This window comes from Chelonoidis abingdonii, chromosome 3 (assembly GCF_003597395.2).
Source record: "Chelonoidis abingdonii isolate Lonesome George chromosome 3, CheloAbing_2.0, whole genome shotgun sequence".
Taxonomy (NCBI): domain Eukaryota; kingdom Metazoa; phylum Chordata; order Testudines; family Testudinidae; genus Chelonoidis; species Chelonoidis abingdonii.
In genome coordinates, this window is record NC_133771.1 from 92,554,161 (window position 1) to 92,579,521 (window position 25,361).

Genomic DNA, 25,361 nt, shown 5'->3' on the forward strand with positions numbered 1-25,361 from the left:
AAACTTCTACATTTGCTTTGTTACTCAAATTGATCTTCATTAGAAATAAAAATGTATTTCATGGTAGAGTGGTTCTAAGCAAAATAACTGTTTAGTGTTGCAAGTGGATGATGCCAGAATGTGTTTCACAAATAATGACCAGATGTTCATAAATATACCTTTCTATATCTTCTAGCTTATATTTTCCATTGGGTGCATGATGTGATATTGGAAATTTGTGAGAACCTTTAGGGAATCAAGGAAATCTTCATTCAAATACACTTATTTTCAGCAAGATCATTCACTGCAAACACATAGGAAGAAAAATACACTTTTCATTAGCTGTCGTACTTCTGCAGAATTTGCATTAAGAATCTTGTATTGCACAAGGCTTTGCTTCTAAATGGTGTTGATTATGGAAATTTCTGTGTAGTAGAACTTCTTTAGACAGCAGCATTGAGCTGCACACATAAGGCCAAATTTCCAGCTTGATCTCCAAAATTGTGTCTGCAAGTTACATGTTTCCATGTGCAAATACCTATTTGTGTATAAAAGTAGGGGGGCTCTGTGTACAAACAGATGAATGTACATATTTTGTGACTGAAAGCTTAATCCTTCATAATCCTATCAGTGGTGGTGTTTATTTTAGTACACACATACTTCTCTTTTACAACAGTCCTCCTTGGGCTGTTGTACTAATTTAAATGAAATAAATTTAAGGACCTCAAGGAATTCATTTTGAAGCCCTGGGAGGAGAGGAAGTGATCAGAATAGTCAACATCGGATTGCAGCCAAGGGCAAGTCATGCCTGACCAACGCTGGGTGATTGGCCTTCTGTCTAGTGAGATCCAACTGGCTCTATGGATATTGGGAAAGAAATAGAGACAGTCATATACTGACTTGACTTAGCAAAGCTGAGGGAGAGAGGGGTCCAAGAGTGACCTAGACAAAGTTGGTAGATTGGACGCCAAAAGAAATCTGATTGAGGTTTCAGTAAGGACAAGTGTCAGAGTCCTGCCACTTAGGACGAAGGAGATCCCATGCACGTTCCGCTAGCGGCTGGGGCCGAGCTGGGTAAGCGCAGTTCTGCAGAAAAAGGACCATAGGGATTACAAGATCGATGAGAGAGCTGAATATGAGTAACAGTTGTATGCGCCTTGTTTACCAAGAAGGCTAATGCAGTATTGGGCTGCATTAATAGGAGCCACTTTGCCAGCAGATTAGGAGTGATTATTCCCCTCAGGTTCAGCACTGCTAGGCCATATCTGTGAATTTGGTGTCCAGTTTTGGGCCCCCACTTAAAGGATAGGCGACAAATTGAAAAGAGTCCCAGCGGAGGCAATGAAGAATGTTAGGGATCTGGGGCAACGATGATTTTGAGGACAGGCTGAGGGAACGTTGGCTTATTTAGTCTGGCAGAAGAGTGGGGGGATTTGTAGCAGCCTTCAGTTACCTGAATGGGGCGGTTGCGAAAAGTGACTGTGAGCTTATGCTGTTATCAGTGGTGGCACGATGACAGAACAGGGAGCAATTGTCGTCTAAGTTGCAGGGGGAGTCTATGGTTGGATATTATAGACTTTAAGGGTCAGAGGAGACCTCATGATCTTCTAGCTCTGACCTCCTGCAAATGGAGGCCATAGAATCTCACCCACGATAACAAACCTCTGAGCTATTGAAGTCCCAACTTATGTTTAAAAGACTTCAAGGTGCAAGGAATCCTCCAGCAAGCCCGGTGTGCCATGCTGACGAGGAAGGTTTGAAAAAACCCCAGGGCCTATGCCAATCTTGCCCTGGGAGCGAAAATTCTTCCCAAAAACTTTACGATTTCACTAGGAGTGGTGGTGAAGCGACTGGTGCATGCGGTTACCTAGGGAAGGTGGTGGAATTTCTCGTTCCTGTAGAGGATTTTTAAGGTCCCAACTTTAACAAAAGCGCCTGGCTGGATGATTTTGGTTTGGGGTTGGTCCGGCTTTGGAGCGAGAGGGTTTTGTGATTAGATGACTGCCTGAGGTGGTCTTCCAACTCGTTTTCTCCTTATGATTTCTATGAGATGGGTCGAAGATGCGTTAACAATAATCCCAATCACCATTCCGGCATTTAAATATGGGTATAACAAGTCAGGGTTTAGTATACAGGGACTCAAGCCCCTAGTACCTGGCAATGCACTCATTCAACAACTATTTTATACTTTTTATAAGATAGTAGGGAGAAGAGGAAAAACTTTAAAGCATTTTGAAATGCTAAGTATTAGACGTTAAAAGCTTCTTGTCATTATAACCAGCGATTTGCGTCTCTCATCCTCCCTATAGTTCGGACCTCTCCCCCCCCCGATTGACAGTCGCTTAGGATGGTATCAATTGATGGTAGTAGCTGTTGTTGGGGTTTTTTTGGTTAGAAGAGAAGAGGTTAGTTGAAATGAGCTGGAGCTGTTGTTGCTGCTGCTAAGTCCGAACTTGTTTAATCTCAGGTGATGTCTGGGATTTAGCTGGAACTGATAAAGGTGCTGATGTTGTCTGGATCCTTTCTAGACCAGTCTGGTCAGGATATCCCCTTAGGATTAGAATGAAGAAGGTCTGGGGTCCCAAGAGGTGATGGGGATGGCAGCCATGATGGTGACGCTCTACTTGTCTTTGTTTGTTCTTCCCTATTCCCCACCTCTCACAAAAAAAGTGTGTGTGTGTGTTTTTTTGTTTTTTTTTTAGGAACCTCACAGGGAAGAGTGGTTGGAAAAGCCCACTGTCATTATTTTGTCCAGTATTTTGTCAAAGTAGGCCTAATATCTGACACACCAGTTTTGGTTCATTAATTTCCAGTTTCACATTTTTTTATTTATTACCAAGTGTGATTTTAACATAGTTGATCCATATCAGTAGGCCCTTTTTGTGTAAACTAATTGAGTTTTTCTGCCTCCTTTTTGAATCATTTTCAAAATGGTAAGTTTTTGATAGTTTGCCAGCAGTATCTGAAAGAATTCCTTTTAAAATTACTTCATAGAATATATTTAATAGTATGTTGTAAGAATCATTGTTACAAAACTCATGACGAGTTTAAAAGTATTTTTGGCCATTTTGCTAGTTCAAAGTCCTTAAAATTAATTTGTGAGATATTTAATTAGAGGAAATGTATTAATTATATTTCTCACCTTGTACAAGTGAGCAAATTAAAAAGTTAAGGTAAATTTTATTTTAACATACTTTCTAAAGCTTCAGGCAGGAATTTGTGAACATTTACACAGTGTGGACGAAAGATGGTTGAAAAATGGAGTTTTCTTCCACAGAAAAATTGTCTAAATTTTCAATGGTAAATTTTTTATTTTTATTTTGGCCAAAATCCAAAATATTTCAGTTCTAAAATGCTACTCCAATACCTCATGAGAGTTGTAGTTTGGGTGCTTCATATCCCATTCTCTTCTATAGGCCAGGCTCCCGGATAGGACTACAATCTGCCACAGTGCACCACGGCCCCCGTTTTGAAAGGGGAGGAGATGTATCACAGGAATGCTAGGTTTCTGGAGGGAAACCTAGCCCACAGAGGAGCATGAGGACATAAGACAGCTGCACTACAAATCCCATGAGGCAATGTGGCTGCATTTAGAGCATTTCAGTTTTCAGATTGTGGTTTTTTTTGTTAAATTGAAAAAGTAATTTTTCTGTGGGAAGCAGACATTTTGTGAACACTTTTATTTAAGTGAAAGCCTAATTTTGATGTAAAACTTTCCACCAGCCCTAATGTGGACCACAGTTTAATTCATGGAGTACCCTGAGGACTGATTTCCTTCCCATTCATCCTTCCCAGACACTGCCTCTCACATATGCATTCTCTTTGTTTCTGTAGTAACGAAAGCAATTGCGCATATAGACAATTGATATTATGAATGTATGCAGAGTATTTTTAACTGTCTGTAGTTCCATTGGAGATAAGGAGAGTATGCACCAACTCTCCAAGTATTATCAGTAAGCACTCTATGGACCATAGTTTCAGGACCTCAGGTTTAAAGGACACACTTCTAATTTTTTTCATTCTTGATTCTTTTAAATATTTTAAGAAACACTACAGGTCATGGTCATTGAACTTAAATGCCAGCGTAGAAAGATATGAAGTTATTTCAGCTTTTTAATATCTATTTTGTATTATAGTGTATTAATAGCAATTCTTAATCAACTGTTATTCTTTCTGTATACTAAACATCAAATTCAGGAAGGAGGATTATCTGAAACCAGAAAACTTTCTGAAACTTTCTTTTCCTGCTCACAGCTGATGGCCAATACAGTATATGTACTGGCAAAAGAGGACTAGACTTCTGGGTACTTTACACTGTTGTTTTAATTATATATTTCTTCCTCTGTGAGTAGGAGTAAATTGTTTTGTTTATAAAGTATTTTTAAACTATGGTAGATTGTTTTTAAAAATGGTGAAAGAATTGTGAAAGAAAATGAATCTTCATTCTGAGCTCAGCATCCGTGATTTTTTGTTCTGATTTTTCCTTATTTTTTTTCTCTGGCTGCATTTCATTCACTTCTGATTTGACAGTTTTTCCATTAATTGAATTGCTATGTTTGGTGTTTCTTGGAAGTCTAATAACCTTTGTAGTACCTGCCTAAGAAGAATTGGAATCTGTCACTGCTTTCTGTAAAAGTAGATTGTGAATCCAAAACTAAAAGCCGGGTGGTTTTCAGGCTGGACTTGCAAAATTAAAACTGGATGACTGAAATCCAGATTTACTACCGAAATCCAGATTTACTACCAAAATCTATCTCTAGCCATCCAAAGTTTTTTGAGGTTATTTAAAATCTTATTATACTCATGGCTAGATAGTCTCTGATACAATAATATGAAAAGTTCATTAACATGTCAGTGTCTAAGACTCCAGCTATTTAACTTGTACCGTTTGTCTAAACCAGTGGTTCCCAAACTTGTTCCGCCGCTTATGCAGGGAAAGCCCCTGGCGGGCCGGGCCGGTTTGTTTACTTGCTGCGTCCGCAGGTTCGGCTGATCGCGGTTCCCAGTGGCCTTAGTTTGCTGCTCCAGGCCAATGAGAGCTGCGGGAAGTGGTGGCCAGCACATCCCTCGGCCCATGCTGCTTTCAGCAGCTCCCATTGGCCTGGAGCAGCGAACCGCAGCCATTGGGAGCCATGATCGGCCGAACCTGCGGACACAGCAGGTAAACAAACTGGCCCGGCCCACCAGGGGCTTTCCCTGCACAAGAAGTGGAACAAGTTTGGGAATCACTAGTTTAAACTCCTATAAAGCAAGCCTAAGTGTTTATGTCCATTGGATGAATGAAGAGGTAAGTGGGTAACAAGTTACTTGTCTCGTAGGGATGTCTGTTCTAACATTGATGGAGATTAAGATTTCATAAAATGTACTCTCAATAGTACTACTTAATACCCTTCTACCCTCTACTTAAAAAAAAGTAACTACCAGTAATTAGATTTGTGGGGTACATGTTGGCAAATTTCAGCACGTTTTACTTCAATATAAAGTAATTGCGAAAACATTGTCCGAAGATCATTTGTACTTGCCAATGGAAGGTTTCCCATATCCACTACACTGTGGCTGTTGGCACGTTCCATGGAAGTGCCAAATAAATTTAATGTATTGGCAGCTAAGTATAGCCTCTTGAAATGCTGGAAAGATGCTTTGAGAAGTCAAGCAGATTAATGATCTATCACAGGAGGATTACATATTTAAATCATTTGTTGTATAGAAAAGTGGTGATCCTAATTGGAATCTGTTCATGAATTATATTGGGATATGAGGAGAAAAGACCAGGCTGATAATCAAAAAGGCCAGTGTGTGTAGAATTTTCAGTTTGGCTCAAGAGGAAGGAGAATTTATGTGGCATTTGGGTATTGTGTTTAGTGCCTATTATGTTGCCATTCAGCCTTGCAAAACTATTGTGAAAATTTACCAACACACTCACTAAATCTACTTGGCCACTGTAGCATAAATCTTATTTGATTCTTCCAGAAGCATTGTTCACTGTAGGCAAAGGAATGACTAGAATTTTGCAAAGCTGTTGCATAATAATTTATTACAATTTATAAAATAATACATGTTGACTTAATAACAGACCAATTTAAAGATGAACTTTACTTTTTTATTAATACCTAAGTTTTTTATCAAATTTGGAAAACAAAATAGAAGTGTTTAGAAAAGAAGAAAAATAATGCTGGTTTCAAATTAATACAGTCACTGACTTTGGTTTCTTAAAAAAAATAATCAAAAGATGGTAAAACATGGATTTTTAGCTTTTAGTAAGAGTAACACCGTCAAAGCATCAGTGTAAAAGCAGCCTTTAGCTTAAAATAAACAGTAAAATCAGTTTTTCAGATTTATTTGACAAGCCTCTCTGATGCATACTCTTCTTTGAGAGCCATGCATGGGCAGAAGAATCTTATATGAACAAAAGCCTGATCACACTGTTACGTGGCTATTTTGTACATTTAACAACAAACAACAAGAACAACAACAACAACAACAAAAACCATTAAAAATATTAACTTAGTTGATTTGCTCATCTATGTACCAATAACTTCCATGCTGAGTATTATATATTAGAATGATGAATGCTGTATCCAAAAAATTAATGAAACATTAAATATACATGTGAACAGTAAATATGACAGTGTGATCTGTTGGCTGATTTAATTAGCTCTGCCAGGAATGTATCAGATATGTCATTAAATAATACACATTCCCAATTTTCATTAATTAGGAACTAATAAACCTAATAAAGATATATGCTTTTTAAAGAAATAAACTTACTGTGCATGAAAAACAGTGTGGGTAAGAGACTGCCTCTAATGATTTCAGGTGATAAAGCTATTTTAAATTTAGAGTATATCAGTATATGCATGAATGTCTGTGTTTTGTTGCAGATCTATAATGCCAGTTTCTGAATTTATTGACAAAAACAGTTGTAACATATACTCAGAACATTAGTTAGTCTACAGCACTTTAGCTTAAAATTTGCTTTAAAACTATTGCATTAGTGTGTTGCTGCAGATTATAAAATCACATTTCTAAAAAATCATTCCACAGACTTCTAGATTCACAATCTGAGTATTCATCTTTAGCCTTAAATGCCTGGCTCTTCAGACATATAGTTTTTTTTTAAATAAATCATTCAAAAGATCACCCTTATCTAAAATAGATATTTACATTTAATTACTGTAGTACAAAAAACTTGCTTCCAAAGTCACCTTGTCCTTTCTGTCCATCCCTATAAAGGCTCCCTGCAATAAGGGGGGTGAAGGAGAAAGGTTAAAGGAACAAAATCGCTTTTCTTGCAAATAGCTGGACAAGTGATTTTTCTCTTTCTTTACTTCTGACTATTTGATGAACTAGTTTTAAGAGATCCCTCCAGGGAAATCAGTACCTTAGTAAGATATAAAATTCCTTTGTTATGCCTAAAATCTTTGGAAACATATTTTTAAGTTGATGAAACTTCATAAACATGTCTGTTGTTGTTACAACAAAGTAAATTAGTGTTCCCTTTCTCTAAAAGCAATCTCTTGAAACATTTGTTATGAACACACTAAACTTCTGTGACTGATTAATTTAAAATAATGTCTTTGTTTCAGTGAGATAAATATGTAGTAATCTGGAATGATTACTTTATGAAGGCTTAAGAGTACATTTAAAATATAAAATCAACTTAGAAATACTGATTAAGAAAATGTAAAACAAGGAAGAGCTATATCATCTATTACCATAATGTTTAATGTTGTATTCAGCAGGACAGCTGATTTGCCCTTACTACAAAGTTTTTGCAAATAAAGCTCTGACAGACTTCTAAAAATGCACAAAGTTACTCTGAAGCTTAATTTTGAAGCAAATTCCCCTACCGTATCATCCTCACTTCCCCTTTGTGGCAAATAATTTGTATGACCAGTCATAGGTGTCACAGCATAGTCCAATTAAAATTGTCTGAAAGAGGCAATATTAGCAGAGCTAAGGTGGGATACTATCACATATGAGCAAACAAGAATCCTGAGAAAGAGGAGTGAACATAATCAGAGGAATACAAGCCATTAGATTCTGCATTGGGCAACTGCAACCAGACTTGATCGTTTTCCATGAGATCAATGACAGCACTTCCAGAAGCTTGGTCAAGGTATCCTTTCTTGTACTCATCATAAGTGTACATGATTGGTGAGCCATTTTTGTAGAGTGCGACCCAAACATTTGTTCCTTTTACATGTACATGGTAAGAAAAATAGTAAAGTCCTGGGATCCTACATGTGAAGATTCCTGTTCTGGGGTCATAATGTTGCTGTCTGTTGTACAAGATTTTATCAAATTTGATGGGCACAGTGGCCCCAGGGTAGGCTTTGGAGAGAATGGCAGAGAAAGCCGACACTGGCATTCCAGTTAGACCTTGATTTACTCCTGCTTTCATAAGAGGCATTCCTATGAGGCCTTGACTCTCTCCTGCTTTTATGTAACCATCTGGCATCTGTGGGAGTATTGCTTGTCCAGGAGGACCAGGTGGACCTGGAGGGCCTGGTAACCCAGGCTCTCCATTGTTGCCTCTTGGGCCTGGGAGCCCAGGTGGCCCCATAGGTCCATTTAAACCTTTTGTAGCAATGCCAGCTGGACCGGGTAATCCTGGTGCCCCTGGCTCTCCTTTAGTGCCTGGAAAACCTGGAATACCTGGTGGCCCAATTGGACCTCTTATACCAGGTATTCCAGAAGGTCCTCTTGGGCCTGGCTCACCATTAAATCCTGGTGCTCCTTTAAGTCCTGGTTTACCCATTGGACCAGGTAGGCCAGGTGGCCCTGCATGACCATTGTCCCCTTTTGGGCCTGGTAAACCTGGAGGTCCTTTAGGACCAGCAAGACCCTGCTCCCCTGGATATCCTGGTTTTCCCTCTAATCCTGGTAGGCCTCTGTCACCTTTAGCTCCTGGGTATCCTGCAAGGCCTGCAGGTCCTGCTTCACCTTTAGGCCCAGGTAGGCCATTTTCACCCGGTATTCCTCTAAGTCCTTGAGGACCTATATTTCCAGGTGGTCCAGATGGCCCTGGTTCTCCTGGAACTCCAGCTGGACCTTCATCTCCTTTGATTCCTGGAACACCAGGAAGGCCTTCAGGTCCTCTATGTCCTTTCATCCCTGGCAAACCTGGCTTTCCAAACCCTGGAAGACCTGGGGATCCAGGCATGCCTGGGGGTCCAGGCAGTCCTTTAGCTCCAGGAATCCCTGGCAATCCTGGTGGTCCATTTGCTCCAGGCTTTCCAATTCCTGCTGCTCCAGGTTCCCCAGGAAGGCCTTGGGAACCTGGGATGCCTGCTGGTCCTGGTGCACCTGGTAAACCCTGATCACCTTTCACACCTGGCTGACCTGGAAACCCATTTTCACCAGGCTTCCCTATCCCAGCAAGTCCAGGGGGTCCTGGGGGGCCTTGGGGGCCTGGAAGCCCTCTGTCTCCTGGGCGACCTGGAACTCCATATCCATTTTCTCCCTTTAGTCCGTTTATACCAGGAATACCTGCCTCACCCTTTTCTCCAGGGGCACCCCGTGGCCCTTGTGCTCCTGGTGGCCCTTGTTCACCTGTCTTGCCAGCAACAGAGATTCCAGCAGGACCAGGAATTCCAGGAGGCCCTTGTGGCCCTCTTGATCCTGGGAGACCAGCAGGTCCAATGTCTCCTTTTTCACCATTTAATCCTCTCTCCCCTGGTTTTCCTGGTAAACCTGGTAAGCCTGGCTTTCCAACAGCAGAAAATCCGGGTGGGCCTGGGGGCCCTGGTGGACCTTGAGGACCTGGTTTTCCATACCCTGGTGGCCCTGCTGGGCCTGGTTGTCCTCTTGGGCCAGCAGGACCTGGTAGACCAGGAGGTCCTTGTTCTCCCCTTCCCTGTAAACCTAAGACACACAATACAATCATTAGTGCAGTGTTTGCAGGTTCATAGCTTGTCAGCATTTTGGCTGACAGAGAGAAAACAAAATAGAAATGAAAATACTAATTAGTAGAATGTCTACAAAGATCAGTGTCTTTAAATTACTGCAAGTTCTAGTGGTTGGAGAACTGGGGATAAGACTCCTGGGTTCTATCCCCTGCAGAACTGATCATTTGGTGTGAACTTGCCTAAGTCACTTACAGACTCTGTGCTTCAGTTGACCCATTTATAAAAGAAACATAAAATACCTAAGGCATAGTATAGAGTCTAGACAAATATTTCCCCAACCTTCCCATTTCCCTCTTCCACCAATTGTCTACTGTAGTGATCAGCACTGAAATAGTTAATATATCATTCCTTCCCTCACTGGAGTGCTCGCTCATTAGGCATGACACTAACACTGCAATGAGATGAATGGGAGGAAGGCATATGGGAGTTGCTTACTGACTCTTTGTTTCAGCCTATCTATTTGCAAATTCATTAAGACTTCCACAGTGGTTTACATTTGGAAATTTATCACCCCAACTGTATGGGCTAAGCATATATTCATTCATTTTTTTAAAATGAAAGCTTAGAGTCTGCAGAATCTGAATATGTCAGGTGTGCTCTATACGTATATTGAGCAATCTGGATTCAGTGTGTGGGCTGGGTGTTTGATGCCACAGATGAAACTTGTGTGTACCATGAACCCTGATTTGTAGCTGAGAGAGGTGTTTTTTGGTGTGGTTTCTGCCTTGCTAAAACATACTGAATGAGACCTATCGAAACAGATATTGTTACTAGTCTGTTTCATGTAAAATAATTTCTTTTTCCTGTGGTAGCTTGTTGAGAAGTGTGCAGTTAACTGTCTGTGTCCTATGCTACGTGTGGGAGCCAACTGAAAATGCCTCCCTCACCACTGAGAGATGAGTCATGAAAAGTTTTCTATCAATAAATCCTTTATAGTGATCTTCTGACCTTAAGAATTAGTAGCTCGCACAGGTGATGAAATGCATAATAGGGTTAGGTCCAGTTTAAAGCACATTGAAGTCAGTGGACAGACCCCCTGTTGGTTTCAGTAGGCTCTGGATCAGCCCCTTAATGATTTACAGAGGTGTAAGAAGGGACCTAAACCTGCTGAGTACATAACTTGGAGAAACAGGAAGTAAATATATTACAGAAATTACTATTATCTATGATAGCTGCTGCAACACTACTTCTAGAAATCTTTTTAAAAAGAAGTATTGGGGGAGGGAGGGGAGTTTCATTAGGATTTGAATGGAGTTATGCAAGTAGATTGTAAAGTCTTTAGGAGAGAAGGAAGATACATTGTTGGTTGAAACAACGAGGAGTCCTTGTGGCACCTGAGAGGCTAACACATTTATTTGGGCATAAGCTTTCGTGGGCTAAAACCTACTTCATCAGATGCATGGAGTGAAAATTTCAGTAGGAGGTATATATATTACAGCACAGGAAAAGACTTGAGTTGCCTTACCAAGTGGGGGTTAGCACTGACCCCCCACTTGGTAAGGCAACTCCCGTCTTTTCATGTGTTGTATATTTATAATTGCCTACTGTATTTTTCACTCCATGATGAAGTTTTAGCCCATTAAAGCTTACGCCTAAATAAATGTGTTAGTTTCTAAGGTGCCACAAAGACTCCTCATTTGCTGATACAGACTAACATGGCTACCACTGTGAAACCGGTCATTGTTGGCTGAGTCACTGTATGCTGTACAGAAAACAATTTGGTGGTGGAATGAATGGAACTAACAGTGTTAAGGAGAAGTTTTATAAATCGTATTTGAAGGCTGAGTTTGCTCTTGGTAAGGATCTTCATATCCTGTGGAAAAATATTCCCTTTGTTTAAAGATTTGGATAGTTCCCAATTAACAAAATCAAGTAGGCATAGGAGGGGAAACTATTTTGATTTTTACGATATTGCAAATATATATTTTAATGAAACCATTGTCTTGTCTGTGGGCAATTCTTATTTAAAATCTACTATAAGTTCTCTTACGTAAGTAAAACTCAGATAAGGAATAAGCAATGATCTTATTTCTACACAGTTCTTGATTTCATTCAAACAATAGACAATCTTTCCCCCAAACAGTCTACAGTACTTTAATGTCAAGGACATTGATTAGAAATTTTAAAATTTGTAGTACTAGGTCATGATACCATGATCAATGAATTCAATAAGTCAGTAGTATCTACTCAATCTGCACATTTGAAAATGTGCAAAATTAAAGAAGCTTCCTAATACCTGAACAGCTGTCATATCAATTATTTTACTAAAACTACACCTATTAAGATTTCATCCTTTCCCTCTTCCTTCCTTCCCTTCCCATCTGCAAGGCTGAATCATGGTTTTGTTTCTTAGTAATTAAATCACATATCATGTCTCTAGATAACAACATCACTTATTTGTAGTGTTCACTTTCACTTTATGCACAGTTGGGCAAATGATGGCCATTAATTTCACTAGAGAGACAATGTGGGTGAGGTAATATCTTTTACTGGACCCACTTCTGTTGGTGAGCGAGACAAGCTTTCAAGCTGCACAGAGCCCTTCTTCACATCTGGAAAAGGAACTCTAAGAGTATGTACACTGTAAATCAACACTAGTGGCTGGCAGTTTTATAGCCCTTTGACCTGGGCCAGCCATGGGTGTTTAATTCCAGTGTGGACATACCCAAAATGTTGCAGATTGTTTGTTTAGCATAAGTAGTTAACACATATTCCAACAGACCATTCAAGGGAAGGGGCCCATTAACACCTCTGCAGTCATAGGGCAAAAAAGGGAGGTGAGTGGATTACAAATTGTTGTAATAAGCCATAAGTCCAGTGTCTTTATTAAGACCAGGATTTTTTAGTATTTAGCAAAGTTATGATGTTAACTCCAAAGTTATGACGTCTTTTGAAGGTGTTGGGCCGTTTTCATTTGAGGATGAAGGCTGAAAGCTCAGCTATGGAGTGATTGTTTTGTGAAAAGTGTTTTTGCCCATAGTGATGTGATACAGGTTTTTTTTCTTTTATCATTTTTCTGTGTGAGTTCATCTGAGAGCATAGTGATCGTTTCATTTCTGCCACATAGTTGTTATAGGGAAATTTAGTGCACTGGGTGGAGTACACCACATGTTGTGATAGGCATGTGTAGGACCCATGGATCTTGAAAGGTGTGTGGGGCAGAGGGTTGATCATCGTAGCAGTGGAGATGTGTCCAGGTTTTTTTATCTGTTGTTCTGGCAGGGTCTAGTGCTGGCTTGAGTTGGTGTGCCCTGGTCTGTGGGGAGCCTGCTTGCTATGATGAGCATGGCAAGGTTGGGGAGTTGTTTTGAAGGGGGAAAAACTCTCAAATCACACACCCCTAGTTGCCACCTACCACCCTACACTGGAACCTATATGGGGTATCATTAAACAGTTACAACACATACTTGATGAGGACCACATCCTGAAATATTTTTTTCCTGAATCCCCTTTTCTGGCCTTCAAACATCTTGTCGCTCTACTATCCTAGACCAACACAGCTACAACACTGCAAACGTTAATTTCACTGTACTGTCATGCATAATGTAGCATTGCTTTTCTTTCTTTTAGTTCCTTAGTATTATGCTTTTCTACAGAAAAGAGTTTGGTGTGTCAGAATAAAGCAGCAGATGGAGCCACTCCACCATGTGTCAGATATAAATATAGAAATAAGAGTGTTGACTCCCCAAGCTGCTGTTTGGGAAACTGCGGAATCCTGTGGGACTTTGGATGCTGATTTTTGTGGAATATCTATAGCACTAGAAATAATGTCAAGAGGATACTTCCGTGTGAAACTCCACAGTTTGCATAATGTCATACTCTTCAGCTGATGGATATGTAGATAGAGAATACTGCTTTATAGCAAAAGTTGTTATGAGTAGTTAAGGAAGGTGTGCAAGTAGAATAATAAAGTCCTCTGAGCAGATCAGGAAGGACCTGTCCCCGGGTGAGAACATTAACATTTGATTTGGAAAATGCTGCTGGATGGTGCATGTTGGAAGTGATCAACGGAAACAAGTCTGAGTTCCACAGTGAATCAGAATATTTTCTGTTTGACAGTGGTGGTTACATAATAGCTATAAATCAAATGCAGCTTAAATTTCAGCATCTTAGGTGTGTCTGTATGTAAACTTTACCTGCAATGTGTATGATGCTGCAGTATTGGAGCCTTCAGAGTTGGTAAGACAACTCCCACCTTTTCATGGTCTCTGTATGAGTATATATATCTCCTCAATATATGTTCCATTCTATGCATCTGAAGAAGTGGGCTGTAGCCCACGAAAGCTTATGCTCAAATAAATTTGTTAGTTTCTAAGGTGCCACAAGTACTCCTGTTCTTTTTGTGTATACAGACTAACACGGCTGCTACTCTGAAACCTAGAATAAACTGCTGCACAAATGGCACACGTTACTCTTTGTCCCGGACAAACTTATATCTGGTGTCAGACTAGAAAGACTAGAGAAGTTAATATGTAGTCTAGAATTTTATGTGCCAGAAAACAAGCTGGAATAGGAGGGGAAAGCAGTATACTGTTTAGAAGATATTTTGTGCTTGTTTGTGTATACATATTTTTTCTTATTTAGTAATACAAAATGAAAGCATTCAGCACTACTTAGTTTAAAATAAAAAAATCCTTCATTCCAGTGCACAACTGGGGCATCTAAAAATATAGATGGTAAAGTATGAATCCTATTGGCAGAACAATATATAACAGGATATTGCTAGTGAATGAATAGCCAAATGGTTACCCTAGTTATATTACAGTTAAGGGGTACACTTTTTGTCCCAAGGACTTTGCCAGCGACTTCCATTGACATAAATGAAAGTCACATAGCTATAGCTTGCAGAGCTCTTGTAACATTTACACATAACTTTACAGCTGAATTCTGATTTGCTCTTGGGGCTTCTTTGCTGATGTTACCCATCTGTACATCTATAATGTAATCATGAGTGACATCAGCAACTTTATGACCAGTTCTCATTCATGTAATATGCATCTGCATAGCAGTGATTGTGGACTGGGAAAAGAGTAAGAAAAGGTTATCAACAACTTTCTGGAGCTGCTTAGCAGCTGTCTCAGGGTACGTCTACACTACCCGCCGGATCGGCAGGTAGTGATCGATCTATCGGGGATCGATTTATTGCGTGTAGTGTAGACGTGATGAATCGATCCCCGATCGCTCTCTTGTCGACTGCTGAACTCCAGCTCTGCAAGAGGTGGAAACAAAGTCAATGGGAGAGCCGCAGTGCACCGCAAGGACATGAAGTAAGTAATTTTAATTCGATCTAAGATACGTCAACTTCAGTTATCTATTCTCGTAGCTGAAGTTGCGTATCTTAGATTGATCTTCCTACAGTGTAGACCAGGCCTTAGACTCTCTTTACTATTCCTAATGATGTTATTAGGCGTTTGTCTATTTTCTTTTACCCTTTTTCTTGTAGCTAAAGCCCGAAATTTTTGTTGACTGTTTTTACACAGATTATTTCATATCTTGAAAAACTGTTGCCCTTCTATTCTATTTTTCTCCAGTGAGGTTAGAATAACTAGTCCTTTGAGGTCATGTTGTAATATGGATCGCTTGCAACACTGGATGTTGTCTAGAATCATAGAATATTAGGGTTGGAAGAGACCTCAGGAGGTCATCTTGTCCAGTCCCCTGCTCAAAGCAAGGCCAACACCAACTAATGTCTCTAGTAACTGTTTTGATTAAGGTGACCAAGTCAAATACTGGCATTCAGGGGAGCGGGGTGGAGCAGAGGGGGAAAAAATGGTGGCAGAGCAAAAAAAAAAAAAAAAATCCCCCACCCCCGATTCCTCCTCCCTCCGCAAGCGCTGGAGGGAGGCACAGGAGACTCAAGGCAGCGCGGGACCGGGGGAAGTGCGAGTCCGGCCTGGCCCCAGGCAGGCAGGCCTTGGGCACAGTACCTGGAAGGAGAGTATGGGGCGGCCTGCGGGGCCAGGGGGCGGCTGTTCTCACCTGGGCAGCAGGACTCGGGAGCAGCCGCTGCTACAGCTCCCACTGCTGCAGGGGGAAGGAAGTGGCCGCTTGCCACGCTCGGTGGTTGCGGCTCTGGCGCCCACGAACCCCCTGAGCCCGGGCCTGCTGCGAGGACCCAGCGCGCACGCTGCACCCCGCCCCTGGCCAGTCGCGTCTGGGCTGGCTGCCCAGCTGATGCAATCCCGCGGGTGGCCCCGGAGTGGGGGCAGCAGGCCCCAGCCCCCCTATCGCGCTCAGGTCCCGCAGGGGAACGAACGGGGCTGGGCTGCCGATGCCTCCACCGCGGGATTGCACAAGCTGGTCAGCCAGCCCAGACGCGACTGGCCAGGGGCTGGGCGCAGTGTGCGCGCTGCTGGGTCCCCGCAACAGGCCCGGGATCGGGGGGTTCGGGTCCCGGCGCTAAAGCCGCAGCCGCCGAGCGCCACGTGCTTGGCTGCCCCCGCCCCAGCAGTGGGAGCTGCAGCAGCGGCTGCTCCCCAGTCCTGCTGCCCAGGTGGGGAGAACAGCCGCCGCCTGGCCCCTCTCCCTCCAGGTACCGTGCCTGAGTCCTCCCTGCTCCGGGCCAGTCCGGACTCACACTCACCCCGACCCCACGATCCCTGCGTCTCCTGCAATGGCATGCTCGGCAAGAGGCGGGGATTTGGGGAGGGATCCGATGGGGGAAGGAGGGGGTGGAGTCGGGGCAGGGGAAGGCGCGACCCCTTCCGAGCTCAGGATACTTTGCATGTTTGTCCAGTGTCCCGACGTAACATCGGTCGGGAGGCAGGACAAACAAGCAAATATCGGGACAGTCCCGATGAAATCGGGATGTCTGGTCGCCCTAGTTTTGATGGATGCTTGACATATTAAATATGAATCCTAATTAGTTGTAGTTTTTTTTTCATTTCCCAATTTGAGTTTGAGTAAGCCTTTCTTCCCATCCACTTATTAATTATTTTGAACCTTTAGACCTCTACATAATACTCTCTTAACCAAAAAGTACAGATAAAAAATCAGTTTTTCTTCTCTAAAAATATATGACTGTACTTATTTGTAAGAGTCATGTGGGGAGAAGAAAAATCTGGTCCGTGTACAGTGTTTTTGATATTCACTGGGCTTTGCCTTTATGTGTTGCCAGGAAAATAGTTTTTAGCTGCCAAATGTAAAAGTACAGTTTCTGCTTCTACATAATTACAGTGTAGTCCTGAAAAAATCATGTTAGTTTGTCCATGTTACCACCTCATTGACCCATTAACTTATTTAAAATAAGGCTAATGTTTTAAATCATACAAATAGAAAGCAATCTTATTACTGCATGCAGCAAAAATATTATAAACTGACACAAGTGTTGGTCTCCACTGGGAAGAGGTACTTGGAACCTGTCACTGTGACAGCAAAGTGGAGTGTACATTTTAACTGCCCAGTGCAGTTCCAGCATGGTGCTGCTGCTCTCGGGATTGCTTACTATTGAACTATGATATCCAGTAAGGTACAGTGGTTGTCTGTGTTTTGAAACATAATCAAGTGATAACTGAAGAAGCAGTTCTAAGAAGAACTACATGGTATGGAAAAATCAGAAAGACTTAAACCCTACAAGAAAAAGAAATAACCTTCAATGTAAGTTAGGTATGTGGTTATTTTTTAAATGTTACAGTTTCCTTTAATCATAGGTTAAACACAGATGGGACTAGTGGATGCAGCATACTTATTTAGTTAACATGAATTTGATTCATCACAAGTATGCCACCCATGAATGCTGTTACAGTAATTAAATCCTGCATTAGGAAAGAGCATGTAAGACAAATATAATGTAAAGTTTAGTCTTTTAGACTGCTCTGAAAAATTGCAGTAGTCCACCTGGCAAAAAAATTTTAATTATTCCAAAAGTATTTCTTATGCTAGTGGGCAATAAGATATTTTCCAAACCTGCTCATATCACAGTCTTAATTGGTTAGTTCTATCTTCTTTACTCAATCTCTCTCTCTCTCTCACTCTCTTTTTTTTTTTTTTTAATCTTAAAATATACCAGTGGCTTGAGAGATTAAAAGAGCTGTACAGCTCCTTTCAGTTTTAGGTCATCTGTATCAACTCAGGACAGATTTCTCACTAATGGCTGGCTGTTCAGTGTCCTCTATAATCTATTTGTGGTTACGGCTAGCTTCTAGTGGATGTGTCCACATTGAAAACACACTTATCTTGTGAAGCAGTAGCCTCAGCAGAGGGGATATGGAGAGTGAATTATCTTTTCACCTCTGAAGATGATCCTTCAAGATTAATGTTCAAGGCACATTGGCAGGACAGAAAGGGAGGGCACACACCGCTGCTCCCCATGCTGTATGTGTTCTGTGAATAGGGCTGTCAATCTGTCACCCTTCATGAGTAGTAAATTAATTAAAACCTATGAGGGTATTTTTTTAAGTAACCATAGAAATTTGAGCATCTAATACTCATTGCTTCTCTAAGTTAATATTTATATTACTTTTGGTTTAGAGATTCTATAATTGTAGCCATTTCAGATTTCTTTGTTCTAAAGTATAACAAACTGTCAGCTAGAATGCATCTTAAATTCTATAAAATAGAGTAAGCAGAGTGAGGTTGGGCATCAGAAGCTTAATTTGGAACTTCAGATTCTTTCAGTTTTACTTCTGTGTCTCACTTCTCTGTAGGGAATGTAACTGCAAGGGACACCCAGGCTGCTGTTCTTTTATCTTTTCCATCCATTCTTGCAAACTCATATAGCCTGCTGTTTTCCTTTCCTGTGTTCAGTGTATAAACCTTGCTGTGACTGCAGCTTCTAACAGTGGCCAATTTGTTGCACAGAATTTGACATACAGTTTGCACGGAGGTTGCATCAAGACCAGAGGCAGATTAGAGGTTTGTGTGACCTGGGGCCCTGGGCCAGAGCAAGTGGGGAGCCCTCCCCACCCCTTCTGCCTGCAGTGCTCCCCACTCCCCTCGCGCTTCTGCTGGGGAAATGGGGTCGGGGCGCAGGGGCTTGCCCAGCACTCCAGCCAGGGAAACTGGTCAGGGCACAGGGGCTTCCCCTGCCTACGTGGCACTCCTGCCGGGGAGCGAGTTTGGGGCATGAGGGCTTCCCCTGCCCGCCTAGCGCTCCTGTGGGGGAGCAGAGTCAGGGCACAGGGGCTTGCTCTGCCCGCCCAGCACTCCTGTTGAGGTGCTGCGGGCGCCCGAATTGGCTGGGGCCCCTGGGCATTGGCCTCAAGTGGCTAATCCACCATGATCAGGACCCTTCAGAATTATGCAAACTATTCATAACCAGATGAGGGGAAAACTGAGGCCAAAGAATAAAATGTTAACTATTGTTAGTATGGGAGTTTTATGTAGTTACCTAAAGTGCCAAAGGTCAATACCTGAGGCACAGCAACATACACAGTTTAAAATATTGCTGTTGCAGTTAAAATAATTTCAAACAAAGCCTTAATACAAATAATTGAAACTTTCTTTAAGTGATATATATGGTGTTCAAATTATTGTTGTGCAACCACAGGGGAAAAAAAAATAGAAGTAAACCTCCCCTCTAACTACATGAATTCTACCTTTAAATGTAGTAGAATCCAAAAAGAGTAAATAAGGTATATAAAGAGGGCAGTTTGGCAGTGTGGACTATGTGACTCTGGCCAAGTCTGCTCTCCAAATTACTCTGTAATTCAAGGAAGCTTAGTGCAGGCCCACCAGGTGAAATGTAAGAGCCAAGCCAAGGGAATTTAATTCCCATAAAGGGTCAATACTCAGTTCACCGTGCTACACTTTCATACTGTGAAATCACTTTGGTTCTGTTCTAATTCTCCTTTATTTGTAAAAGTTAGATGAAACAGACCCATGTCTTCACTCAGAGCTGGCTCTCCACACCCCTTCGTGGAATGTTACTTGGCTTGCTGATGTGAATCAGAACACTTGATTTTTCCATCACCCACTCCCCTAGAGGGCCATGTTAGGCGATAGTTTACGTGGGAGCATTGCCATTCCCAGTAACAAATTCAGGTCAGTAAGTTCTGTACAAATCCTTAGGAATGATAGACACATATCTAAAAATTGGTTAAGTGCATCCTCTAGGGAAAGGCAAGGGATTTGTTGCCTTAAGCACAAAGTGTTAAAAAAATCAGCATTTTGCCAGAAGATATCATTCAAGAATCTCACTTCTCCTACTCCAAGTATAGTATAGGGGGAAAACTGGGATAACTATATGGCATCTGTTGGCAATTGTTGACTTTTTGAACTGTGACCAAAATACATTTCCAGTGATGTTCAATGCACTATCTGCATGGCAACATTTTGGCTCTTGTACAGACTTGCCAATGGAATGCTACCACTCAGGGCTTAAATTTAACCAGCGCCATCTGGAGCATAGCTCTGGTGAATATTTTCAAAGCCGCGGAAGCTCTGACATGTCCTGCAGGGCTGAAGCCCTGGGGCTCCGGGAAATACTCTGTGAGAATTTAAGACCTGTTAACCCCTCACAGAATATAGCTGCAAATGGCAATGCAATTGTTAAAGGAGGCATATTTGTGGACCCGAGAAGGTTGATATTTTCTTTACACAGAGGTTTAGAAGGGTAGAGAAAATCCTACTCCACTAAGAACCTAGAAGGAAGCAGTGTGTGCAGTTACTTCATTCATTTACGCTTGTTAGGATGTTGTGTTACTCATCTCTTTGCATTTGGAGTATGGAACATGTAACATTGCCAAGCCAGGACCTCTTCTTAAATCTAATTTCAAAATTAATATGTCTGTTTAAAATCCCAGTCCTTCTGTTTTGTAAAGGGAAGGTGTATTAAATCATGGTATAACAGGGCAGGTGAAAAGATTACGGGAAGCAATAGCTTTAACCAGGATAACTGAAGTGTTGGTTGGCCACTTTAAAAAAAAAAATTCTTGGCATGTATTTTCTGACACACAACATGGTCTATGTACTCTGACTCTAGCCAGACCCTGTTTACATATCAAGTTCAGTGTGAGGAGAAAGCACAACCAGCAAGTTTGAGATTTTTTTTTTAGAATTAGTTGTGTGGTTGTCCTCAACCAGGAATTTTGCAGACTTCAAAGTGGTGAACCAAAGTTCTGCAGATAGTATCATAATATATTTAGCAAATGATAATGCTAAACACACTCAAAAGAGGAGAAAATTATGTTCTCTGCCTGGGAAGTTGTTATGAGTGGGATTTGAAAAAGAATTTCTAACATCACTCAACTCAGCTCCTATTGAAGTGGATGGTAAAGCTTCCATTGACTTCAGTGGGACTAGAGTTATGCCGACACTGAGTTCTTTTTCAGAATCCCACCCATCGTTATTAGAATCAACTACTAAAATAAAATTATGGAGAAAAATAGTTAACACATGCCCCTTGTTAACAGATTTTACTGATCTTTGGATCCAGTGAAGGAGAGCCAGAGCTGTGGATTTAAAAAAAAATAAGACTGGGAAATATAAATTAAGATTTACAGGTTGGGAAGGAAGAATTATCTAGGTTCTACTTCTGTCTCCTAGAAGTTAGGAGGGACCTAAACATTTGCCTCCTCCTTTTCCACTCCCTACCTTCTCCAGTCATTTTTTTAAATGTAAATTAATAGGTAAAATTTGGGGTGTTTCAGAAAAAAAACACATCTTTGACTCTGCTCAAAATCCTGAAGTTGACTGTCTGCATAGTAATGAGAAAAGTGGACAGGAATAATTCAAGTTTGCAAGTAGGGAAGATGGGGAAATACATTCCAAAGGGCTGCCTGAAATCCTATTTCAAGAAGTCTTTTCATACCGAAAAAAGAGCAAGGGAAGACACTATGGACGGTTGCTGATCCCTTGTTCCACCCTTTTCTGCCCTGGGACTCTCCCTACCCTACCACTCCATTCCCTAACCAAATCCCACGAAATCCTCACCCCATGGGTTACAGAGGCAGCTTTCTTTGACCATCATGACAGATCTGTTAGAATGAGTGCCCTCCACTTGAGGAAGTGAAGAAGGTGGTCTTGTCCTGTCTTTTATCTGTCTTGCTTTTACAGGGAGAGACTAAAGATCACAGAATTGAGAGTTTCTGCTACTGAACAGCTACTGGGATAAGTTAAAACAGAAGTGTATCTTGTGTTCTGTGAAGTAAGTCCTTCCCAACAAGGGAAACTAGCAAGACTCTGTTCATGAAACAAACAGCAAATTGAATGATAGACTTTTTATTCATTTTCTTGAGGGACATTATTATTTGGTAAGTAAATTCTAGAGAAAACCGAATGACAAGTCAGTGAAAATCTGGACTGTAAACAGAGCACAGTGGGTGTGTCTGTTAGTGAAAATTAAATCACCAGTTGTACGTCTATTAATTACAGAAATTTAAAAGTCATGAGCAACATATTTTTTTGGTCACAGGGCAAACAACTTGGTGTGTTTTGCATTTAAATTATTTTAAAAATGAGGTTTTTTAAATAAAATGTGTAAGCCACTTGGAAAAAACAAAACAAAAACAAGTCAATGCTCAGTCTGAGGGTGCAGTAGCAGACAGGGCACCAGTCAATACTCATGCCGAAGATACAGACTTTAAGACAACTTTTTACTGATAGCAGAAAGGATTTATGATCAAGATTGCTTTCCTGATCTCACACAACTCTTATTTGCAACTGCCACGTCCCTGCAGAGGTATACAGCTACATGTAGGTGAGCTATAACAAAGATAAAAAGTACTCTGAAGGCACCCTTTGGTACAGTAGGAAAGAAAAGAATGGTCACTTCTGTTTTTTTGGCATTTTCCGGCAGCAGAATTGAAGATCCAGCCAGGTACTAAATGCTTTGACAGGCAGTGTTCAGTACTTTCAATGCACTTTGAGGATAATAGGATTTGACTTGAGGGTGTTGATCAGGACTGGGTCCTAAATGATCATGTTGATACAAGAAAGCTAGTCTTTTATTTTATCAGTTAATTTTTAGCAAAAAACTTCACTGAGGAGAAAATACCAGTAGGTAATGTGTGGAATCAATTATAAAACTTGATTTATTGGATTCTGATGATCCATTGTGGTTTTTAAATATCATGCTCATTTTAGTCTTATTCTTCAAAACTATTTGTATGTTGTGTATGCAGCTAGGACACAAAACATTTTGGCATAGATGATTTAAAAAGTACTGGATCTTTGTGCAACTGCATTGACTGAACTTGCTGTTTTATCTAAAACACACACCTGTAGTTACAGTAGCACGCTCAGCAGGGGCGGCTCCAGGCCCCAGCACGCCAAGCGCGTGCTTGGGGTGGTATGCCGTGGGGGGCACTCTGCCGTTCGCCGGGAGGGCGGCAGGCAGGGTGCCTTTGGTGGCATGCCTGCGGAGGGTCTGCTGCGGAGGGTTCGGCAGCATGCGTGCTTGGGGCGGCAAAATGTCTAGAGCCACCCATGACGCTCAGATATATTAATGGTGTTCAATGTGGTGTTCTCATTTCATTTTTTCAGAAATCATACTTTATCGAAACCAGTTATACTCTATTCTTAGTTATCTGATGTGAAATTTGTCAACAATTTGGAGAGCATTAATAGATTAGTTTCTGCATGCTAGAGATGACTCAAAGTTGTTTTGGTTGTTAGTACTGAATGCTTGTTTCAATTTAACAGATACTTTAAAAAAAGAGGGCTTTCATATACCTTTTCTATAGTGGTTTTAATATATATTATCTATAATCACACACTTCATACACAGGAGAGAGGAAAATACATACACTTTGAGGGGATTATTATAAGTATGTGAAGTGAGTTCAAAAATATATGACCTGTTCAAAAGAAATATTTTTATAGTGCAGCTATAATTAAGCGTGTTTCAGAAGCATCTTTGTAAAACCAATTTATATTTCAGGTGTTTAAATTAGTCTGTTTTAATAAAGATGTGTATTATTCTCTAGCAATTATGTTATAGGGTTATTTTCTTATCTCACTTCCATCACTGTAACTCAGATCACTTCAGGAACTTACCCTGGGTTTACAAATGTGGAACAGAGATCTAAATTTGGTCCATATATACTGAATTAATATTCAGCAGTACTAGGTTTTACCATAGTTGAATTTTAAGTAAGGAAACAAATGTAACAGTAGAATATGATTGGACACCTACATTTTTGTTTAATAAATCAGCTGGCTGTAATATTCAATGTAACTCCCAGTTACTTTTTGTTGCTATGTCCAGTTTGATTGCTTTTTTTGGGAGCCATTTCCCAGGTCAAGAGGACTGATGAGCACTGAGCAAGTCTTTTTATATATGAATATATATGCTTCAAGAGTATTCTAAATGGTAATGGCAAAATTCAAAATCACTGCTGCTCGCATGCTCTCTACCTCTTCTTATTTAGTTGTACTATAAAATGGGAGTTTCCCTCTTTCTCTCAGCCAAGAGAGTAGCATCTTCTCTCTCTCTAGACATTACTGTCAGAACCTGTCCCATTTCCGTCTGCAGTGACATAATAGCCATTTAGAACTAAACAATTATCACTGACAGTGAACAACAGTAAAAGAACAAGAGAGATTATCTGTACTGTAATGAACACACGTAGGGTATAACTGCTTATAATATTTCTTTAAAAAATATATATTTAACTTACCTTGACTTTTTACGTTAAATGGTAAGAAATGTGGCCCCTTCATGCTGGCTTGTTTTTGGTATCGTTCAGAAAAAAACCCATCACCACCATGGACAATGTTCAGAGAAAGCAGCAGCAGAAAGGATATTTGTACCTGCATATTCCCCAATCTGTTCTGCATTAGAGAGGAAAAATACTTATGCAAATGATTGTTCCCTTTTTAAAAATAAGTTGATCAGTTCAGGATTTGCAGCAATGAACAAATAAGTTGTATTAAAAATACTTAATATTACAGATTCAGTACTGCTTTATACAAAACTGCTCCCAAATCTATGAATTTCTAGTGGATTTCTTAAAGTATACCTATTTTAGTCAAAGAAAGTGGTTAAATATTTTAAATATGTTTTTAAAGTATAGATATATAAAATCTGTAATCTTACCAGATCAGATTCTGTCCCATACTCTTCCAATCAACAGTTTTTAAATTGTTTATTAAATATAATCAGCATATTAAAATATGTAACAATTTAAATTCTTCTGAGAAAAAAAGTGTCAGTTTGCTATTAGGTTCTATAATGGTAGGTTTGGGAGCAGCATATCTTGACTCCTCTAGAATCAGGGAAAAATCTCTCTCATATGCATTGCAACATGGCAGCATTGCCTCCTTCTAGTTAACACTGTATCTATAAAGGGTAAAATCCTGACCTCTTTGACATCAATAGTGGAACCCCCATTGTCTTTATTGGGGCCAAGATTTCACCCTTAGCCTTCGGAAGTAATTTACCTTGTGGCAGCAGGGACACTGGCACTTGCTCTTAAAGAGCCCCAGTAAACTTCTGTCCTGTATAAGGAAAGATTAGATTTTTATTGATAAATGTTGATTTTGCCATACATACACAAACTGATGAAAACATATTTCCACCGATAATAATTG

At 40.6% G+C, this 25,361-nt stretch overlaps 2 protein-coding genes across 2 annotated transcripts in view; one reads left to right on the forward strand and one right to left on the reverse strand.

Moving 5' to 3' along the window:
* NT5DC1 (5'-nucleotidase domain containing 1) overlaps positions 1-25,361 on the forward strand; it is a 279,569-nt gene that overhangs the window by 41,811 nt on the left and 212,397 nt on the right.
* The window catches only part of COL10A1 (collagen type X alpha 1 chain), a 74,491-nt gene continuing 56,744 nt past the window's right edge, over positions 7,615-25,361 (reverse strand). Inside the window, exons 2-3 of the mRNA XM_075063434.1 lie at positions 24,449-24,602; positions 7,615-9,846 (exon numbers count right to left, since the gene is read on the reverse strand). Coding sequence (XP_074919535.1) covers positions 7,952-9,846; positions 24,449-24,587 — 2,034 coding nt within the window. The 5' untranslated portion in view covers positions 24,588-24,602 and the 3' untranslated portion in view covers positions 7,615-7,951. The remainder of the gene's footprint in view (positions 9,847-24,448; positions 24,603-25,361) is intronic.